Below are 19519 nucleotides of genomic sequence, written 5' to 3'. Positions count from 1 at the left end.
TCATTTTTACTTTGTTCTGTTTATAGGAAAAACCTTTTGAATGTGAAGGATGGACCATGAAATCACTCACTGGTATTTGTTTGGAGGAGGGGGTGAAGTGTAATGGTTATAAATGAATGCTAGCCTTTTGATTATCAAGCATGCATAGTTCCTCAAACTATATGGATGCAAGGCCAAGCCCAGCCTAGCCAGCTTAATTTATAAAACACTTCAAACCCAGCAACCACTGACCAAAGTGCTGAAAGCAATCCACACAAACAGTCAAGAAGTCCAGCTCAGTGTCTTGAATCAGTGGTGGTGACACCTGTCAGTCATACTGGCCATGCCTTTAACTCTGCTAACTCTGGTCTTCAGATGGATAAGTTAACAAGTACATAAATATATATATAAAATACAAATGAAGGGGGAAACCAGAAGACAGTATAATAATGGACGTAGCTTCTGGGTTGAAAAAAATAAACCCAATGCCGAAGTTCCTAAAAAGTTATGTTCTATCTGAAGGCCACCAGATGGCGATAGCTGTGTTTTGGGGGAAAACTGCTTTCTGACCTGTCCTATGTAAACACTCTCCTGCTGATTTCATGGGCTCAGTCACTTGTTTTGGGTCATGTTGAATTTAATTTAAAAAAAAAAAAAGTTTTAAAAAGGAGGACAATTGTTGTCAATCCCAAGTCTTTTGAGCATGCGATTTAACAGACCAACCCTTCCTCGGTAAGATGTACACCTCGTTAGCTTTTTTGCAACCAAGGTGGTGGAAACATTCTTGTTGAGGCTTAAGAATTGGATCTCAGAAATCAGTGGGCGACATCACCAGAGCTGGATCCATCCTTTATAGCAATGGTGTCCAAACCCAGGGCTCGAGGGCCGGTGTCCTGCAGGTTTTAGATGCGTCCTTCTTCTTCTTTCATGTTTAACGACAGCTTGCATCCAAAGACGTTGCACTACTACCATCTCCTGACTTTTCTTCTTACTTCACTTCCTGTTCGTATACTTACAATAACCTCTTCCTTACTATTTAATCCACTACTTTTTTTTAACTTCTATCGTGTTTTGTACACTATATAAATGTCTTCCTTTTGTTTCATTATCCCACGCCATTTGCCAGAAGTTCTTACTTTCTGTCCAAACTATACTTTTCCCTTCAGTTTTCAACAATGGTATCTGTACATCTATATCTACTTTTTTAACAGCTGCTTTAGCCAACCTATCTGCCCTTTCATTACCCACAATACCTACATGAGCCGGAGTCCACATTATTACTATATGTTTATTTTGTTCAGACAATCTATGATGAGCAAGAAGACCGTCATGCAAAATTTGCTGATGGGTACTCGTGTTTTAGATGTGTCTTTGATCAACCCTTGATGTTCCCACTTCCAAAACCATTTAAAAGCAATTAAAACATTGTTAAGTACCTTCCACTAAGTGTGGAAGGAATTTGCAGCAGACCCAGCAAGTTCTTTTTTCTTTTTGGCTGTCTACATCTTTAATGAATGAATCTGGCATTCTTTTTTTCTGGGTCCCCCAGCAAAGTAAATTTCCCTTCCTTCTTCAAAAGCTTGTAAAAGTCATGTGGAGAAGAGAAAAGGAAACTGGAGGGAGATGTTAATGTTCCATGCCACTCGGGCTGCTCACAGTCTGCATACTCTGCTTTCTAAGAGTCCCCTCCTAACTCACGGACAAGTAGCAATGAATCTGTCAGGCCTGAGGTGGTTTCCATTAAGGGTCTGTTTTAAAAAAACAAAAGAGAAGGCTGTTTAGTTTGGAGTTAGTTCTTTAAGAAAAGACTCTGTCGCAAAGGGCCGACCTCTTCACCTCGGCCAGCACATTAGTGCTTTAATTTATCTGTTTAGAAGAGTTTCCTACCTCCTGTAACACGAAAAAAAGGAAAAAGGGCAGCATAATGTTATAGACAGTACCCACAGAGAATTGCACTTCTCAGCTTTGCACTTTCCTCTGTTAGCCCTTTTAAAAAATTCTTATATTCATCAAACTTGCCAGATTCACAAAAATCTCTCCATCTATAAGAAGAAGGAGATCTCAAAAAGATTTAGCCCCACAGAGCTCACCTCTGATTTTAAGCCCATTAAATCTAAATAAGAACTGTGTTCTCCAAACTCTGTTAGATGGCGGAGCAATGCTTACGCCTGTTATCGCTCCTTCTCTGTGGATTTTGCATGTTCTCAGAGAAAAGTATGTTAGGTTAATTGTTGATGTGTTTTAGAATTTGTGTGAAGGGGTGAAGCTGGCTTTTAGTTAAAAGCGAGAGTGCCGGACTTTGCACAAAAGTATCAAACAGTAGGAGAGCTGTTTCTAAGGTAAATGTATCACCGACGTCTTGAATGAGATTTTCTGTTTAGTGAAGTTTATTGATGTCTTAAATTTTCTGACCTACACGTTTTAAGCTTCATATAAAGTGCCTTAAATCTTCAGACTTTCTAATGCCAGCAGTGGGTGACAACTCTGGTTGAAAAATTAAGCCTTGTTGAGTTTAAGTCTTGATTTATGGTCTTAGTAGTTTAGTATACTGGTTTGAAGCCTCAGTAGAATGTTGTTAAAGTCAAAAACATGCCGTAAATTTGGATTTTTTTGAATGGGAGTATTACTGTTGAAGATAATGCAATTAACTTTTTGTTTGTCATCCAATGCTTAAGTGCCTTGAACCTGCATGTTTTTTCTAATGGCCAACAGGGGACAACTGTTGGCTGCAAAAGAAGTCTGAACTGTATGAAAATATATGAGAAAATGACCCCACTGCTTTTTTAATTAATGAAATCAGTAATAGTTTTCCTGATTTGCTGATGCTATCTCTGATTTCAAGTTTTAGTTGCTACAGCTTGATGTTAATTTTGTAATTTATGGTCCCATTTTGAGTAAAATACAAGATAACTTCATGGTATACAGTAAGACTCAGAAATATTGTGGTTTATATCTCCACTGTCGAACCATAAGGTCCTTGGTTTCTCACTTTCTTGTGATGGTGACAAAAATGCTCATGTTTATAGTCAGTGAGGTCATAGTGACTACATCTTTGACATACAGGTTTTTGTCTGTGGGAATGTAGAGATTCTTTGCTAGCTTGTCTTTAAGTTAGTTATACTTACTGCTTCCCCCCCCCCCCCTCCAAAAAAAAAATAATAATAATGATGAGTCTTAAGTAACAAATCAGAAATTGAACTTTTTATATGATTTTTAAGCTTTTTTTTTTCTGAAGTAAAATTTTTAGTTTTTATAATTTGCTGGATTTGAAATGTGCTAGCATCTGTCAAAGTTGTAGATTCTAACAGATTATTAGAGAGCAACTCTGGCTGTTTTTATCTTAACCTCTGACCTTGGCAAAATTACAAGAAATGCAAAAAAATATCAGAACAAACAATAGCTCCTGGTATTCTCACTTTCCATGTTATGATCTCTTGACACTGGCTTTCCACGGTGCGTGTTTCCTCTCCCTGCACTAACAATACAGCTCAGGAAGTATGTCAGGATAAGGGCCAGACTGTCAGGCTCTTTTTTTTTTTTTGGTATGTGCATCCAACTTTGTGGGGGACTAACAGAGCTGTGTTAATCCCAGAAAAGCTAGCTCGGTGTTCAATAAGTTACGGATCTGTTAAAGGGAATTACTGCCCAGGTGTCTTCAAAGTGAACTGCGATGTCCCTCTGGCTGGTAAGTGCTGTTGCAACATGTCATTTTAAACTGTGGGTGATCAGGGTGTTGCTCCTGGTGTTGAGGTCAGCCCTAGCATGCACAGCATCAAAGCTGTTGTTTTTTTCAGGTTACTGTTTCAACCACTTTCCAATGTTCCAAACTCTGATTGTTGCGACATTTTTTGGCCTCTTTGATTTCTGTTGTCAGTTTTCCCCTTTGTGTAAGTGAGCTGACAAAAAACAATTTTCACATGTGGTATTACATCTTGTTTGTAAACATTTTTATTGAGTGAAAAAGTAGGATGACTCATGCTGATCCAAACTGTCCATGCAGGACTTTAAAACTGAAAGGTTTAATCATTATCCTGCTTTTGGCTGGAGTCGTGGCTTTTGTTTCTCATGGAATGTTAGAGGTTGTAAAATTGTTGTTAACAGGGTCCTTCGTTCCACTTGTAAAGCAGATAACTGTAAAAAGTTCAGTTTAGTCTGATTTGCTGTCAAGGTTAATTACATACAGCTGATTTCTGTGCTGTAGATGTCATTTTTACAGCGGAAAGTGACTGCTAGTGTTGTTTCAGCTGCTCTTCCTATTGTTTTATGCACTGCTTTCTGCTTTAGAAATAAAAAGAGACAGACAAGACACTGTCTGACTGTCACAGTGCTTATATTGTTTCCATTTGTCTCAGGCTCAGTATTGCTTGGACTTGTAAGAGGTGAAAAGTGTTGTATTTATGAGCTTTGTTTGAAACATAGTTCAGCTGTGTTAAAATATATAAAAGTCCCCTTGAAAATACCTCAATATTAAAATGTAAGAAGTAATAGACAAGGATCCAAGTATATTTTTGTTAAAATAAATGAATTGCATTGGATGGCAGACAACCTGGACTCTCATCGCTAATCTTTTGAACATGAAATAAATGGAAAAAAGAGAAAACAAAATGTCTATATTTAGAAGTTGGAGAGGTTGGAGCTGTAGCGATTCGTGTTACTGATCATGCTAGAGGCCAAAGTTTGAAGCCAAAGATTTTTACACATCATTTTAAAATATATTATTAGAAATATTATTACTGGTTAGGCATTAAAATTACTGGGTTAGGTTTGGAAAAAGATCATGACAAGATTTGCCACGCTTTTTAAAGCTTTTCTTTGTTTGTTGCCATGGTGAAGTCTCCCTGCTTTCACTATAGAAATATGTCCTTGTGACTCAAAATTCCTTTTGAAATACATTACTTCCACATTCGTGTTCACCGACTGGAAAATGTGATAATTTCTGCCGATGAACACAAAAAGTAGATACATTTTTCTGTTTCACGTTTAGTTGTGAGACTGGGCTGCAGTTGAAAGGTGGTTTCTGCCCTTTTGATTTGTGTCCACTTAAAAAAAGTCGACATTGTTATGAAGTACTTTGTTCCTGTACTTTAACCTGATAAAATGTTTTTTATGACAAACACTTTGCCTTGTGCCGTCTGTCTGTTTTTTGACCTCGCTCAGAGACGGTCTGTGCTTTATTATTATTTATTGTTTACTCTATTTAATTTGTAAAATATGTGTACACACACACACACACACACACACACACACACACACACACACACACGTAGAAAAATATTTAGTATACACATCCAGAAATGCATGTGATGTGACAATAAAAGTGATTTGATTTGATTTGCTTCGTCCATTTCTTTCGTCCTGTCCTCTGATGTGGAGGTGTCCGCAGAAGTAATTACTTTATGGCTTCACAGACCGTAATAACTTTCACACTGAGGACTTCAAAGTGAGGTATGACAGAGCTGTCTCTCTAAAAATGGATGTTCACCGCTTTCATCACCTTGGCCTACAGCTTGTCCATTTCAGCCACGTCTGGGCTTTTATGAGACAGCTGATGATTGCTCAGTGGCAGACTGATAGTTCCTCCAAAGGTGAAGTGGTGACTTTGTGTACTTTATGTGTGGTGGCTGCTCGTGTAGATGATAAGTAAAGGTTAAATATCTCACCCTTTCCTTTTTGGAATTTGTAATTTACTCCCCTACAAAGGATTGAAGTTGCTAGAGAGTCCTTCCTGTACACTTATGATTTATTAGCTTCATAGTTGCCGTATGCATCTAAAATAATGTAGGAAAAATGGGATAAATTCTGATGAATTTCATTGTAAACCCTAAACCTACCAGTAAATTTGGACCTCCGTAAACCAAATCCCTAAAAAACAACCAAAAACAACCCATAACTGACATTTTTTTCCAAACAAATTACCTTTAAAGTGTTATGGAATAAAATATTCCATAAAACAATAACATTTTTCCAAATTTCACCTCGTACACAGATTCAGATTTGTAGTATCAGTTGCCTGCAGGTAAAAACTAAAATCTTTCTTCCACCTAAAGAAGCTTTGGGTTAGCAGCTGGGATTATAGCTTTTCTCAAACCAGCATCTTTCATGTGCTTTCCATTCTGTCACCAATCCACACATGAATTTTCCATGATTGCTAATTTGCCAAAACTGCTCCCATCTGCCGACTTAAGATAGAGGAGTGTTTCTGTGCTATGTCAAAAGATGAAATGAGCTTAGCTTTCACTTAATTCCCTCATGGCTTTCTGCCATGTGCTTAAAGCCGCCAAGCTCTCGATCCCAAAAACGCCTTAGATCAATAATGGGAGGGGCAGGAGGTAATTGCAGCATCAATCACAACCACTTTGTTGGGGGCAGAAATATGAAGTGGAATATTTAAACAAATGGGTCTCCAGTGCAAATGGTATTATTGGCTATTAGTTAACTTCATTGTAGATTTGTTCTGCCTTCTAGTGATGCAGTGATTGCTAACAAATCCTGGGCGTATTTACAGGAATAACGGTCTCTTACTGCAGTCATGTGCATACTGGATATAACCAGCAAGGCCTTCATGATTTAGTGAAGGCTTGGGCACAGACTGGCACTCACTACCGACAGCTGAAATGTATGTAAAATATTGAATAAAGATGAAAGAGTCTGCAGCGCAGCGTCTGCACTTAATAAGTCTCATGAGAAGGCTGCGACTAACTGGCGATGCCTATTGAATATAAAACGCTACATTTTCAATGTTGAGTTCATATGCTAGACGTTATTTTGTTGCCCCGCAGCATTGTTAGATGTGATGTTCTGGGAAAATGGGATGACGTAATTCCTGAGTGGTGGAAAAAAGTATAACCCAGATGGCATTAAAACAGTTTTTCTTTATCAGTGCTTTTAGAAATCCACTGCATTTTACTGATACACAATATCAAATTAAAGTGACAAATGGATGCCACCAGCTGTGAGTAAAACATCCCAGTGAACCCTCCCACATTAAGACCATGACCAGCCACTTCCCCTCTTATTCTCCCAGAAACAATGACCCTTCACTCCCTCACCTCTTGTCTGGTTTCCTAGAATGGACAACAGAGCTGACGTTGCCAGATTGAGACGTGAAACCAGCCCATTGTTTGTCCCGCAGAGAGGCAGGAAGTGTGCATAGTGTTGTCCCTGCGCCTTCTCTGGAACTTCTCTCCCTTTGCCAGTATTGTGTAAGCTTAAAGCTCTTGATAGGTTGGTGTAATGGTGAGACCTTTCCTTCACGTGAGAACTTACAGTAGCTTCACTCTCAAAGTGTCTGCAAGAATAACATATCTGCTAAATGCTCTGGAAAATGTGCAGTATTGCTCTTATTGGAAACCTCTGGTTATGTTATTTTTCTTTGATACATAAATGGTCCCTTTTGTGTTTCAGTAACTGAAATGTTAAAATTTGTAGAAATCTGCAAGTGTCTTCAGAACAAGCACACTGCTTGTGCAGCAAAGTAAACTGGAATCTTATTTGTGCTTTGTTTGCATTTTTATTTATATGCTTAGAATTTGTATTCTCTCTTCTACACCCTGAGTCTTAGGCTGCATAAACATGAATGTAATTGCTCGTCACACATCATATCGACATTTTTGCAGTGAGGTCTTGTAGTTTCCCCAGGCAGTTTTGTTTTCTCTATAATACACAAAGCATCTGTCCATATATCAGGACATTTATGTTTAAAATGAATGCTTGTCAGAAATGCTTAAGTAAGCTAAATGTGTCCAAGTCAGCTTTAGCTATGGGAAGTTGGGAAAGTGGAGATGGGTGAGTAAACTAGGGAAACAAATCATTAAATTTGATCTCCTGGAGCATAAAATCCTGAAAGTTTTAACTCTCGAGGTGTTAAAAATTTTTGCAGGGAGTTGTAGGGTTATATCACTCAAACCTTTAAACTCTTAATCTGTTGAAAAAAATAAATAAATGGGGGGGAAAAGGTAGCTAACTTGCTAATGGATAGTTGAGCTAGGATACTTATCACATAAGTCTTCAAGGGTCCGCGTGAGTCTGAGTGATATACATTTCATCATTAGGTGATGAATTCGAGGGTCCGTGCGGATGTCCACACGCCTGCTGCTCCTGCTAAGAACTTGCTTTAGACCAACAATGCATTCACCCCAGCCAATAGACTTTAAGCCAACTTAAATGGAGTGCATCTGGTACACCTACTGGGCCATCGGGTCAGCAGCAAAGCACAATCAAGGCTTGAACTGATTAGTTAGACTTGGTTAGGTTGGTATTGAACAGTTTCTTTTTTCAGCAGGTTTGATGGAAATCATTTATGTGGGTAAGCTAAATAATTACCTGCTATCAAACTGATAAGAGTCCAACTTAATTATTAAGCTTTACTTAAATACATCTGACAGCTTAACAACAACATTTACTGGTAATTTGCTAAATATTTGCCATGTTTCACTCTCGTTTTTTGCATTCATTTACATGTAAAGTTATCTTGTTCCAATGCGAAATTATTTTGATTGTAAGAAGTGACTCTTAATTTGTACATGTACAAATGTTTGTTGCTTCCTGGGGTTGTTCATTGTAGTGTAAAAAGTTTGCTATTGTGTAAGTGTATTTTTTAGGATAAACTCCTTGAACACGTACAGTCTCATTTACTTAGGGTTATTTTTTGTTAACAATTGGGATTTCTGGACTAAAGTCATACCAGATGGGCACACCAGATATCAAAGTGTAACCATCTTCACATTTTCCAACATCTTTTTGACATTTAAAAAAAAATCTGTGGCAGGCTATGGAAAAGGCTGACTGTAACAAACCACAGAGCGGGAACAAAAAGCTAAGAATATACCCAAATTGGCCTTAACGGCCTATCTTATGGCCTTTTCACCAAAAAGTCACAGTCTTTCTTTTCTGAGTTCTCTGAGGGGAAGCAATGAAAGTGAGCTGCGGTTGGGAGGTTTTCCAAATAAAGAGCCAACTATTCCATTTTCTGAATTCTTTAAATGGTAAATTGTCTCATGATCAGTGATTAAATTGGGTGAAATTGCAAATTTAATGCAGAGAATTTGGATAATCACAAGCCTCCTTTTGTAATTGCACACACTTTCTTGCTCTTCCTCAAATGTAAAGCAAGTTAGGAGCCATTGATTTCAATTGCCTTCCACTTTATCCAATAAGGAAAGCTAGGCACCCAACTAATCACTCAAGATGCAAACTGGTTCAGAGGCTCCATGCACCATTTATGATTGGTCAGAATCTGCCAGTCTTCATTAAAAAAAAAAAACCCTGAAAGCTCCAAATGCACCAGCATCCTCCGCTGAGTCCAAATACTGCATTCATTTTATTCTTTTTAGGTTCTTTCACTGCAAACCTCAAACATGAAGCGCTTGAATTATCAGCTGGAGCATACCAGCTTTGTAGTATACATCATTATTTAAACTGTGACGACGGACTGCTTGTCCACTCAACACATTTCTTATTTATTGTTCTTTCTCTCTTCAAGCCATCCCCCCACTGTTCTACATTAAATTTAAGACCCCCCCTCCTTTTTCCATCACTATAAGTGCCTCATTCTTAACCAGACTGCTCTGCCTGACCCATCCCACCACCGCCCACTTCTGAGTTCCCCTCTCCTAATCTTTTTCCTCCTCATGCTTTGAATGGCAGATCCTGCAGCATCCACAGAAAGATGGAGGGATGCTGTAGGGATGCTAGACAAGAGAGCGAAGAAGGCATTTACGAGTAATGTGCACTTTATGGGATCTCCAGTTTTTTAAAACACTAGAAAAAGGTACCTTTTCTTGGATTGGATGAAAAGCCATTCTGGGATTCTCTCCAGGTCACACTGCTAGTCTTTGCACCTCTGGACACGGCTCTTGAAGGGCAGGCTAGAGAGGGAGGGGAGACAAAGCAAGGAGATACAGGATACGGTAGAGGACGCGAGGAGGTTTTTGTTTTTTTTGTTTTTCCACGAGAGAATGGGCGGACTAGGCTGGTGTCTCGCCACCGTCTTCAGTTGGGCAAAATTTTTCTTCTATTGCATCTTTCCTTTCTGGAAGCCAGGGAAAAGCAAAAACAAGGTACAGCTGGTATTTTAGATGTATTTACCTTCAATAAAATATCATTTTGATGTCTTATTTTGTTAATTTAAGAGGCAGGAACCTTTATATTGAAGTTGACCTTTTTTTTTGGTGTCTCTAGCTGCTGCTTATAGCTTAGTGCTGAGGTGGGCTGGGTTAAGACCACACTTTAGTGGTGTAGCAGTGTCACTTTGTCAGTCTGTCAGTTTGGTTCAAAATGAAATGTCTACCTGCTGAAATTCACCTCATGGTTTCAAGAAAGTGCAGGTTAATGATGCTGGTGCCCCTCTTGAATTTCCTCTTGCACCACAGCGAGGTTTACATTTGTGGTTTTGACTGAAATGCTTGGATAGTATTGGAAGGATTATAATATGAACTGAGACAGATATTCCAAAATATTCAAGTCAAGGTATACAGGCTTTAGAAAGCTGCCAGTTTGTCACCTTTACAGTATGTTCAAGGTGGCAGGTTGTGGACCAGGTCATTGCATTATAAAGACAGAGCTGGCATTTCCAACTTTTCAGTGTGCAAGGTCCAATGTAGGAGGGGGCATGTGTAACCCCAGCCACAATCTTTTCATAACCTACGGTAAGTAGTTTTTCTTATTCATTTATTTTATTTTTTATTTTTGTGCCAAACCAAGCAGTTTTTTTTGTGCCTTAACTGCACCAGTTAGGGTTTTTTGTCTTTAACCTAATGTCTAAACATGGCCAGCAGATCAAAGCAAAATAATATTAAAAAAGCAAACACACTGAAAACTAATGTGATGAACATGGCAAAAATCATGCATTCTAAACAATGGTGCATTGTCTTTGTTATTATTATGAGCATGCTTTGCAGGAAGGGAAACTTGCCACAGATTTAGATGCAGCTTTAGCTCATCTATAGAGAACACTGGGTGTGATCGCTGATGAAACTTAATGACTCACAGCCTTTGACCGAAGATGTATGAGAAGTTATTTATTATTCTCGTGATTAAGATCTGCAGTTGCCAAATGACAAAGGAAATTTAATATTTGTGTGATCCTCAGCAGCCTGGCATGGTATGATGAGCTGGAGAGATAAGCGCGTTGGCACAGACACGTCAAAACAGCAGGATATTAGCAGATTGACTTGACATGGCACTTTCTCTGATTGTAGGTCCTGTGTTGATGAATAGAACCATTAATCCTGTAAAAGCAGCCACTGCTTAGTGTGTTAGTTCACACATCCTCATATGAACACAGCCACTTGCTACACTCAGCCCTTTGTTGCATTTGAAACATTCATTTGAATATTGTACTCGCACTGCTTATTTTATTAGTTTTTGATTTATGTGACTTTCTTATTTGACGTCAAAATTATCTGTCAGCCAGTATCTTTAAATTGCGGATGTGCTTATTGGACGATCTGATATCCTCGTGTTGGTGGTGTTCCCTCGTCATCATAAATAATGTTGTTCCAGGTTCAACATTGCAAGTGACCAATCACCTTCTCCTGACGTCATCCGCGACCTCGAAAAAAACAAACGCCTTCAAAAAATCTACTTCAATTGCGAGAAAAGAAACCGCCTCTGTAAGGACAATATGTATAATGCTTACCGTTTATTAAAGAAAAGTATCCTGAAATCCAAAGAATTCAAGTTCCTGGATCGGCGGACAGAAGCGGTTTCTCTTCTCGCAAGTGAAGTAGATTTTTTTTAAGGCGGTATTTTCCAAAGGCAGAAAAGGGGGACGTCACAACAATGTGATTGGTCACTTGCAATGTTGAACCTGGAACAACATTTATTATGATGATGTGGGAACAACACCGACACGAGGATATCAGATCATCCAACCTTATTACGAACAGAATAGATCCTGTAATATATCTTATCTCATTCTGGTCAGAAGTATAAAACGAATTTCTTATCATGACAAGATTTTTTTTGTGTGTGTGAATTTGAACAGTTTGTTTGCTGTGCTTGCTACTTATTTCCCCTGGAGGATATTAAAGGCTCTAATAGGAAGATCAGATCCTCATGGCTTTGCTTTGGTTGGTTTCTTTTCATTAATTTGTAATTGCTATTAAAAATCCAAGTCATATACTCTGAAGAGATTGCAAGTATTAGGAATGCAGAGAGAGAGTTGTAGAAATAAGTTTACTGTGCATTTGGGTGAATCTGTGTAGGTGGAGAGGATATTTGGATAACCAATGCTAATGCATTTTATTATTTATGTGATAACTGCTTAAAAAGAGCATTAAATCTGGCCTTAACATGCCCCGACCTCACCACTCACAGGTGAGGTGAATAACGCTGACACCTTTTAGTGGGTGGGACATGTCAGAAAGAAAGTGAACAATTGGTCCTCAAAGCTGATGTGTTAGAAAGTGGAAAAACGAGCAAGTGTTATTTGTTATTAGTATTGCTATGTAATAAGGGACATAACAGATGGAGTCACCTGGGTCATCTATGGCTTTAAAGGGCCTTTTCACTAATGAACCTTAGAGTTTTTTAAAGAATAGGCCTGACCACCCTGAAATGCCTCACATCGTGTACTGCAGCCGTGTTATTGTTGCTTTCATGGGTCGGTGTGTTCTGGTGTTGGGCGGACGGTCCTTCCTCTCAGCAGAAAGAACAGAGGAAAAACGTGCACACACATGTGAGCGTTCTCAAAGGGAGGGCGGCGGGCCTGCATTGTTTGCAACAGATGGGAGTCACAGGGGTGTGTGTGTGTGTGTGTGTGTGTGTGTGTGTGTGTGTGTGTGTGTGTGTGCGCGCGTGCATGTGTGTGTGTGTGTGGCCTGCTGGAGTGTGTTCTTCCTCTGTCTGTCAACAAGTGAACTCCCCTTCATGTAGCACGTCAGGACATCGGCCAAGATCACAGAACACACCCCTCTGCTGTTTGCACATTCACTCTCCCTTTATCCGCCTGCTTATCTACTATCTTCATCTATGTGATCACTGACTACAGACCCCTGTTTTTTTTTTTTTGTTTGTTTGTTTTTTCAGGGGTTTTTTGTTTCTCCCGCCCTCTTTTTCATCCATGTCTGATAGCCTTTGCTTATTTTTTCTTCTTTTATCAGTTCAGTCTTTTTTTCCTTCTGTCTCTTGTTTTGAGCCCGTTGTAACAGGCTGGGCAGCTTTGATCTCACTCAGCTGTTTATCCGTCTTTACGTGGTTCAAGGACAGTGATCCGACAGCAGTTAATCTTCTTAATTGTCTCGCTGTCCGCTCTTGGCTCTGGTTTTACAAAAGAAACCGAAATGGTCAAGGTTAAAGATGTACTAAAACAAATTGAGTGATCTGATTAGTCGTAGAAATTTGCCCTTCTTTCCTTTCCTGCATTACAATCCCTCAGTCTCTGTAGTCCCGCTTTATAATTTATCGCCGGGCTACACCAAACAGCCACAACATTAAAACCACTAACAGGTGAAATGAGTAATATAATTCATCCTGTTACAAAAAGCTGCCATTCTTCTGGATGTTACTTTGATATTCAATTCAATTCAATTTTATTTATATAGCGCCAAATCACAACAAAAGTCGCCTCAAGACGCTTCATAGATACAGAGAAAAACCCAACAATCATATGACCCCCTATGAGCAAGCACTTTGGCGACAGTGGGAAAGAAAAACTCCCTTTTAACAGGAAGAAACCTCCGGCAGAACCAGGCTCAGGGAGGGGCCGGGCCATCTGCTGCGACCGGTTGGGGTGAGAGAAGGAAGACAGGATAAAAGACATGCTGTGGAAGAGAGACAGAGGTTAATAACAGGTATGATTCAATGCAGAGAGGTCTATCTAGGATATCTGTGCAGCACTTCCAGCAGGACAGGGCATCCAGCCACACCGCAAACCTGCTCGTGAACCCGAGCTGACCTAACTTCAAACTCCCCAGATCAAACTGAACATCTGTGGGCTGCACCACAACAAGCCCGATCCACGTAGGGTCCAACCACTGGAAACAAAGCAGTGTCAGATACCCCCAATGACGTCCACACCCCAACAGGTTAGAGCTGTTTTGGTGGCAAAAGGGGAACCTGGACAATAGTTGGGCGTTGGTTTTAATTGTTTTGGCCGATCGCCGTTTGAACAAATACTTGATAAGAAATCAGGGATGCAGTTTGTTCAAAAACCACCAGTGGGTGCTGCTGCTGCACTTAGTTTCTGTTTGATTTTTGGTGGCCTTATAGTGAAATAATGTGACTGGGGTAAAAAAGACTTTGAGTATCTTGTAGAAATTCATTAACTTGATACAGTTTCCTCTGTTACTGTATATAGAAGGCGTTATGACTATAAAAAAATAAATTATGCATCATGCACTGTTACATGAGAGTGTGTTGACAGATAATGTGGAGGATGACTTTATGCAAGAACATAGTGTGCAGTGCTGTGACTGCTTTTATTTCAGCACAGCTAAGCTCTGCTGGACAACTCTTCAGTGCTCTGTCATTCTCTGACAGTTATGATTGGGAAGGTCATTGGATTGATTTCACACATGGGGGGCAAGAAGAAAGAAGTAAACAAACAAAGCTTCCTGTCCTGTCATTTCTCAGATGGTAATCAAGCTGCTGACCATGTGGTCAAAAAGCCAATGTCTTGCCACCTACAGCTCTGCCACAGTATAATTTAAGAGGCTAAGGTAGTAATTTCTATATCTTTTTTTAGAATGTAGAAAAACAGTGGGGTGTTAAATGACGTCCAAAAACAAATTGATTTCCAGCAACATGTCAGCTGTGCTGTCCCATCAACATGTGTGCCAGACAGTGTAAAGTCTCACAGGACTGTTGATGTTCAAGTGCTGAATGTTAAGTTGCAGTTAGTTTGTGTTTGGTCCTTTTTTTTTTTTTTGTGCAAGTGTGACAGGATAAGCATTGCTGCTGGAGCTGCGTTTCATTAAAGCAAAGGCTTCTCAATGAGAGATTTGAGATGTCTACTTCTATTAGCTATGAAAAGATACTAAAATATTTTAAATAAATAAATAGAATAAAAAAGCAGGCAAAAACAAGGAGTCTTAATATTTAAATTCTCCACATTTGATGTTTCCCTGGCTTCTTTCTCGTTTTTGACTGGGACCAGCAGTGCAGGGGTTGGCACAATCTCCTTAGACCTAAGGTCCTGGGTTAGAATCTACTAGATGGCTGAAGTTTGTATCCCTGTAATCTGCACAGTCTGATTTACACCTACAGTCCAGAGACATGCATATTGGCTAAATTGATGTTTCTAAATTGGCCGTAGGTGTAAATGTGAGCATGAATAGTTATGTCTCTCTGTGTTAACCCTGTCCATGGTGTACACTGGTTCTTGCCCCCGTGACAGCTGGGATAAACTTCAGCCCCCCCACCCTGAACTGCAAAGGTGGAAGTAGATGTATGTACTGGATCGCAATGAGCGACGAGGGATTATCATAATCCGTGACTTCGCTGGACTGTGTGATGGGGCTTTAGCTGCCTCTAAGTGGCCAAAACTCAATAACACAAAATCTTAATTAAAATGTGTCTAAAACTTACAAACTTTTGAAAACTTTTGAAAACTCTGTGTCATTGGTAATAATTCACTGACCACTAAACCATCCAACTCTAATTAAATGCTATCATTTAATGAATGAAAGCACCATTAACTGAAGCAATTATAAACTCAACTAGGACTCGTGCTGATGACAGGTGGTCCTCTTGAAGAGCAGTTTTTAATCTGAAAGTGTGAATTGAAGCCATGCGTACTATATAACTTCTTGTTGTGTCAGGCTTTGCATCCTTGTGTGTGTCCGTGTGTTTTTCGTTTCGTCTGTAACCTCGTATCCTTTAGCGAATGTCTGTGTAGGTGGTGGCCTGCAAGAAGTACTGGGCCACTAGTCCTCTGTGCCAAAGGGTGAGTATGCATGACTGTTTCTGTGTGTGGGTGGGTTTGTGTATTTACACACCATGTGAGAAAATTGTGAAGATGTGCGCGAGAGGGTGGAGAAGGAAAAGGTGGTTATTGGTGGATGTTTGTGTATATGAATGTGGTGAACTTGATAGTTTAAATGACATGTATTTATGTTTTGAGGAAATTGTGGGCTGGGATTTTTCTGAGTGTTTTTGTTTATCTCTGATGGGAAATGATGGGTTTGAGTGCACACGTGGGTAGGCTCAAGTAGTATGGAGGATTGTGTGTGCGTTTGTGTGTGCGCGCATGTGCATGAAAAACCTGCAGAAAGGGATAAAGAGTCATGGGGCTAACATGGTCATTGATGAGCAGTGAGAACTTAATGAGGCAGCTTTTACTTCCTGGCCCCTGTGTTCTTTCTCCCTTTTGTAAAGTGTGAAGAGGGAGTGGGGTCTGTTTAAAGCCACTTCCTGTCACTAACCAAGCATGTTGTTTTTGTTTTTGTATTTCTGCACACAAGAGATAAAATGTCAGTCAAATTCAATGTACTGATCGAGCACCAAAACTGCAGTTCCTGGAATGACCACCAGAGGCTGTCCCCATAGACTACCATGTTAAAATGACCAACTTTAAAGTAGAAACAAACATGACCCTGAGACTGGTTGGCGCCTCACTTGCAATCGCATATCACTATTTAATCATTTAATGAAATTGGTCATTCCTTCATTCATTATTGCAGTGATGTCTTGTGCCATTTCACACTCCTAGTGTTAGTCAGGTTGCAGCTGATGGTGCGTGGCATAACAAGCAGATACTGTTTTAGAGCAGCGTGATCATGGTTAGGATTGCAAAGAGGCATGTTGTGCTGCTCTGAAAACTTCTTTGCAATTGCTTTGGTTGTGAGCAGGTTGCCATGGGAGCTCTGTAGATTGCATGGAAGACACAGCTTGTCTGCAAGCACTTGCCAACTTGTCGCTGAGGGGTGGCAAAACTGAGAACTGCAATGCAAACTGGAAAGGCAGCCTGCTTGCCTTCAAAGTAAAAGTTTTGTGCCTTATGGCTACAACCAACGTATTTCAAAAGGAGCAACTTTTACTTTGAAGGCAAACTGTCTACCACTTGTAAGTAAGGTTTGCACTTGTTTAGACAAGATGGTATTTTCTATGCAAACCATGAAAGTGGCAACTCAACTTTTTTTTTTTTCTTATTTACATTTTTAAATTTAAATATTTAGGAAAGCAGGTACCAAAGGAGTTGGTGCAAATTTCCCTTGAGAAAAGACTAGAAAAAATAAATTGCATGTGCCTATTTTTGATTTCCAGAGTGATTGAAAGTTGCATTTTTTGATGTCAGGAGAAATGTCAGTGAAGATTTACCTCAAAGGTAGGTAGGTAAAAGCAGGCGGCGTGGAGTTTATGAAATATTAAAATGGGCTTAATACAGAAATGCACAAGGAAAGCATGCAGGAGAGAGGCGTAGAAGGTGGGAGGGAGGTGAAGTGCCATGGATGCTGTGGGGGGACGAGCAGGGAGGGGTGGGATCAAGGGATGAATGAAATTAAAAGTGGTGAGGCTTAGAGGGCTAAGGAGGGAGGGAGACATGGGATGAGAGAGAGGGAGAGGAGGTGCAAAAGAGATGGATAATAAGTGGACTATACCCCCTCCCCCTTTGCTCCCGTGGAGAGGTAGGGGCAGCCTGACCCCCCTCAGTTAAAAAAACCAAAAAAAAAAAAAACCTTTGTGAACCTTTCCCCGGCAGAGAGAACGGGAGGCAGACCGAGCGCAGAGCAGAGGAGAGGCAGTAAGGATCCAATTTAGAGCAGACACATAGAGGGAAAACAGCAAGCCGGACACTGAGGAAGAGGCAGAAAGAAGAAGCTGTATTTATGTCCTGGATGGTCATGGCTTTGCAGTGCTGGGCTACTCTTCTTCTTCTTGGATTAAACTTAAGGAAGCCCACTGGTCTGTAGCAGCCCCAGCAGCAGCCCCAGCAGCAGCCCCAGCAGCAGCATCACTCCTGTCCGTCACCATGCCGTCTGTCTCTCTCAGCTTGCCCACAGCTCTGGCTGGACCTGCACGCACTTGGGTCTGCCTGTCTTGCATGTTCTGGGTGAGAAAAGTTTCCAGTCAGATATTTTTAGGAGTTCACAGGATGTCTGACAGCAGAAATTTTAGCACAATTTCTCTGCAGCTCTAATATGTCAGAGTGAAATCATGTGTATAAGTCAGTAGGGCTGACTCACGTGGGACATAGTGTGACGATGCAGTGGGCATGATATTTTCTGTAAAAAAAGGTTTATGCTTCAGATTATTTGGGAGCCCTGCTCAGGGGATCTATTGGGTGGTCTGCTTTCGGGGGTTGGGTGGAGGGTTGGGACCCCGGCTGTGGGGGGCCTTGGCACGGTGACACATTTGAATGTGGGAGATATTATGAAGGAGAACGGGAGGGCGTGCAAACGCGAGACAAACCTCTGCACTGTCTGTTTCGTTTCAGTAACATGTTCTTGTGTTTTCTTTGCTCCGTGTGCACGCTGAAAACTTTTCTGCTCCGACTTTGAGTTGAATTAAATGCTCTCCTTACTCACCCATTCCCACTCCCTCACTCCCCCTGTGTCCCGCTCTGTTTCGCACTAGGTGGTTGGGACACACAGCTATTTTTTGCTTTCTCTTGTATAATTCAATCTGCCGCGCATTCCCGCTCACAGTGAGGGGTTGTTTGTGCACTTGTGTGCCCTCTGGTCAGTGTTTGTGCGTGTGTGAGTGTCCATCCTAAATGTGCTGTGACTACGGTCTCGACATGTCTTAAAACACTGTGAGTGCTTTTCCTAATTTGTGCTGATATGAAAGAACATTCCTGTCTCAAATATACGACATTGCTTGCTGCTCTCCACGTTTTTTTTTTTCAGCTGAATAGAGGATGAAAGAGGAGACTGGTTTGAATAGACCATTGAGATCCATCCTTCCCCATTCTGCAGTGGTCCTTTGGGACATGACTGCACACCACTGGCAGAGCTGCAGCTCTTGGCGTGAGGACTGGATAATCTTACAGAGCTCTTCATCAGTTAATTACCATTCTTTCTTTTGAGGAGCGGGGGGCGAGGTGAAGGGGGGGGGGGTTGTAAAAGAATCTCAATGCCCCCCAGCTAAGCTCTGGGTCACTGATTGACTGCATCAGAGCGGTGTATGACAAAGCGAGCTCACTTAAGGGGGCGGGATTCAGTGTTAATAGCAGATCTTTGTTTGGTGCTAAAATGGCCCTAATTTGGGCACACCTTATTCCAGCAGCCTGGTGTTGTGGGTTATACGAGCTTTGCACCCTTCTGACCTGTTTGCTGGACAGACTAATCCTTTATCAAGTTTTGTTTTTTGTTTTTTTTATGCTGAAAGAGGAGGTGTCTGTGCATGATCATTTCTGAAATTTCCTAAAACGGACAGTGCCACTTTAAGGCCAGATCGATCTGAAGAAATGCTGAGGAGAGAAAAGAGCTGAATATTAAGCTCCAATCACTTTGCTCTTCCTGAAGTGACTGAAAATGTGTAGCTTTCGCCCCTTTCTGTGATGACTTCTGACCTTTTGAAGGATTTCTTAAAGCTATAAACATTTTCATTTAGAAACTTTGTTGAATGAGATATCTTAAAAATGTGTAGCTCTGGAAAA

At 40.5% G+C, this 19519-nt stretch overlaps 1 protein-coding gene across 13 annotated transcripts in view; it reads left to right on the top strand.

Annotated features, from left to right (window-relative positions):
- LOC309691066 (tensin-1-like) overlaps positions 1 to 19519 on the top strand; it is a 243244-nt gene that overhangs the window by 71999 nt on the left and 151726 nt on the right. For 2 of the 13 annotated variants that reach the window (XM_082508588.1, XM_082508589.1), the window contains exon 1: positions 17444 to 17971. The exons of 10 other annotated variants lie outside the window; for them this stretch is intronic. In XM_082508588.1, coding sequence (XP_082364714.1) covers positions 17891 to 17971 — 81 coding nt within the window. In that variant the 5' untranslated portion in view covers positions 17444 to 17890. Of the gene's footprint in view, positions 1 to 3531; positions 3665 to 17443; positions 17972 to 19519 lie in introns of those variants that run through there. One more of the 13 variants, XM_082508592.1, reaches the window with a different exon arrangement.

The sequence above is a fragment of the Aulonocara stuartgranti genome, assembly GCF_965226115.1.
Source record: "Aulonocara stuartgranti genome assembly, chromosome: 16".
Taxonomy (NCBI): domain Eukaryota; kingdom Metazoa; phylum Chordata; class Actinopteri; order Cichliformes; family Cichlidae; genus Aulonocara; species Aulonocara stuartgranti.
The sequence above is the reverse complement of the archived record's forward strand: the minus strand, read 5'-3'. Positions and strand labels throughout refer to the sequence as shown.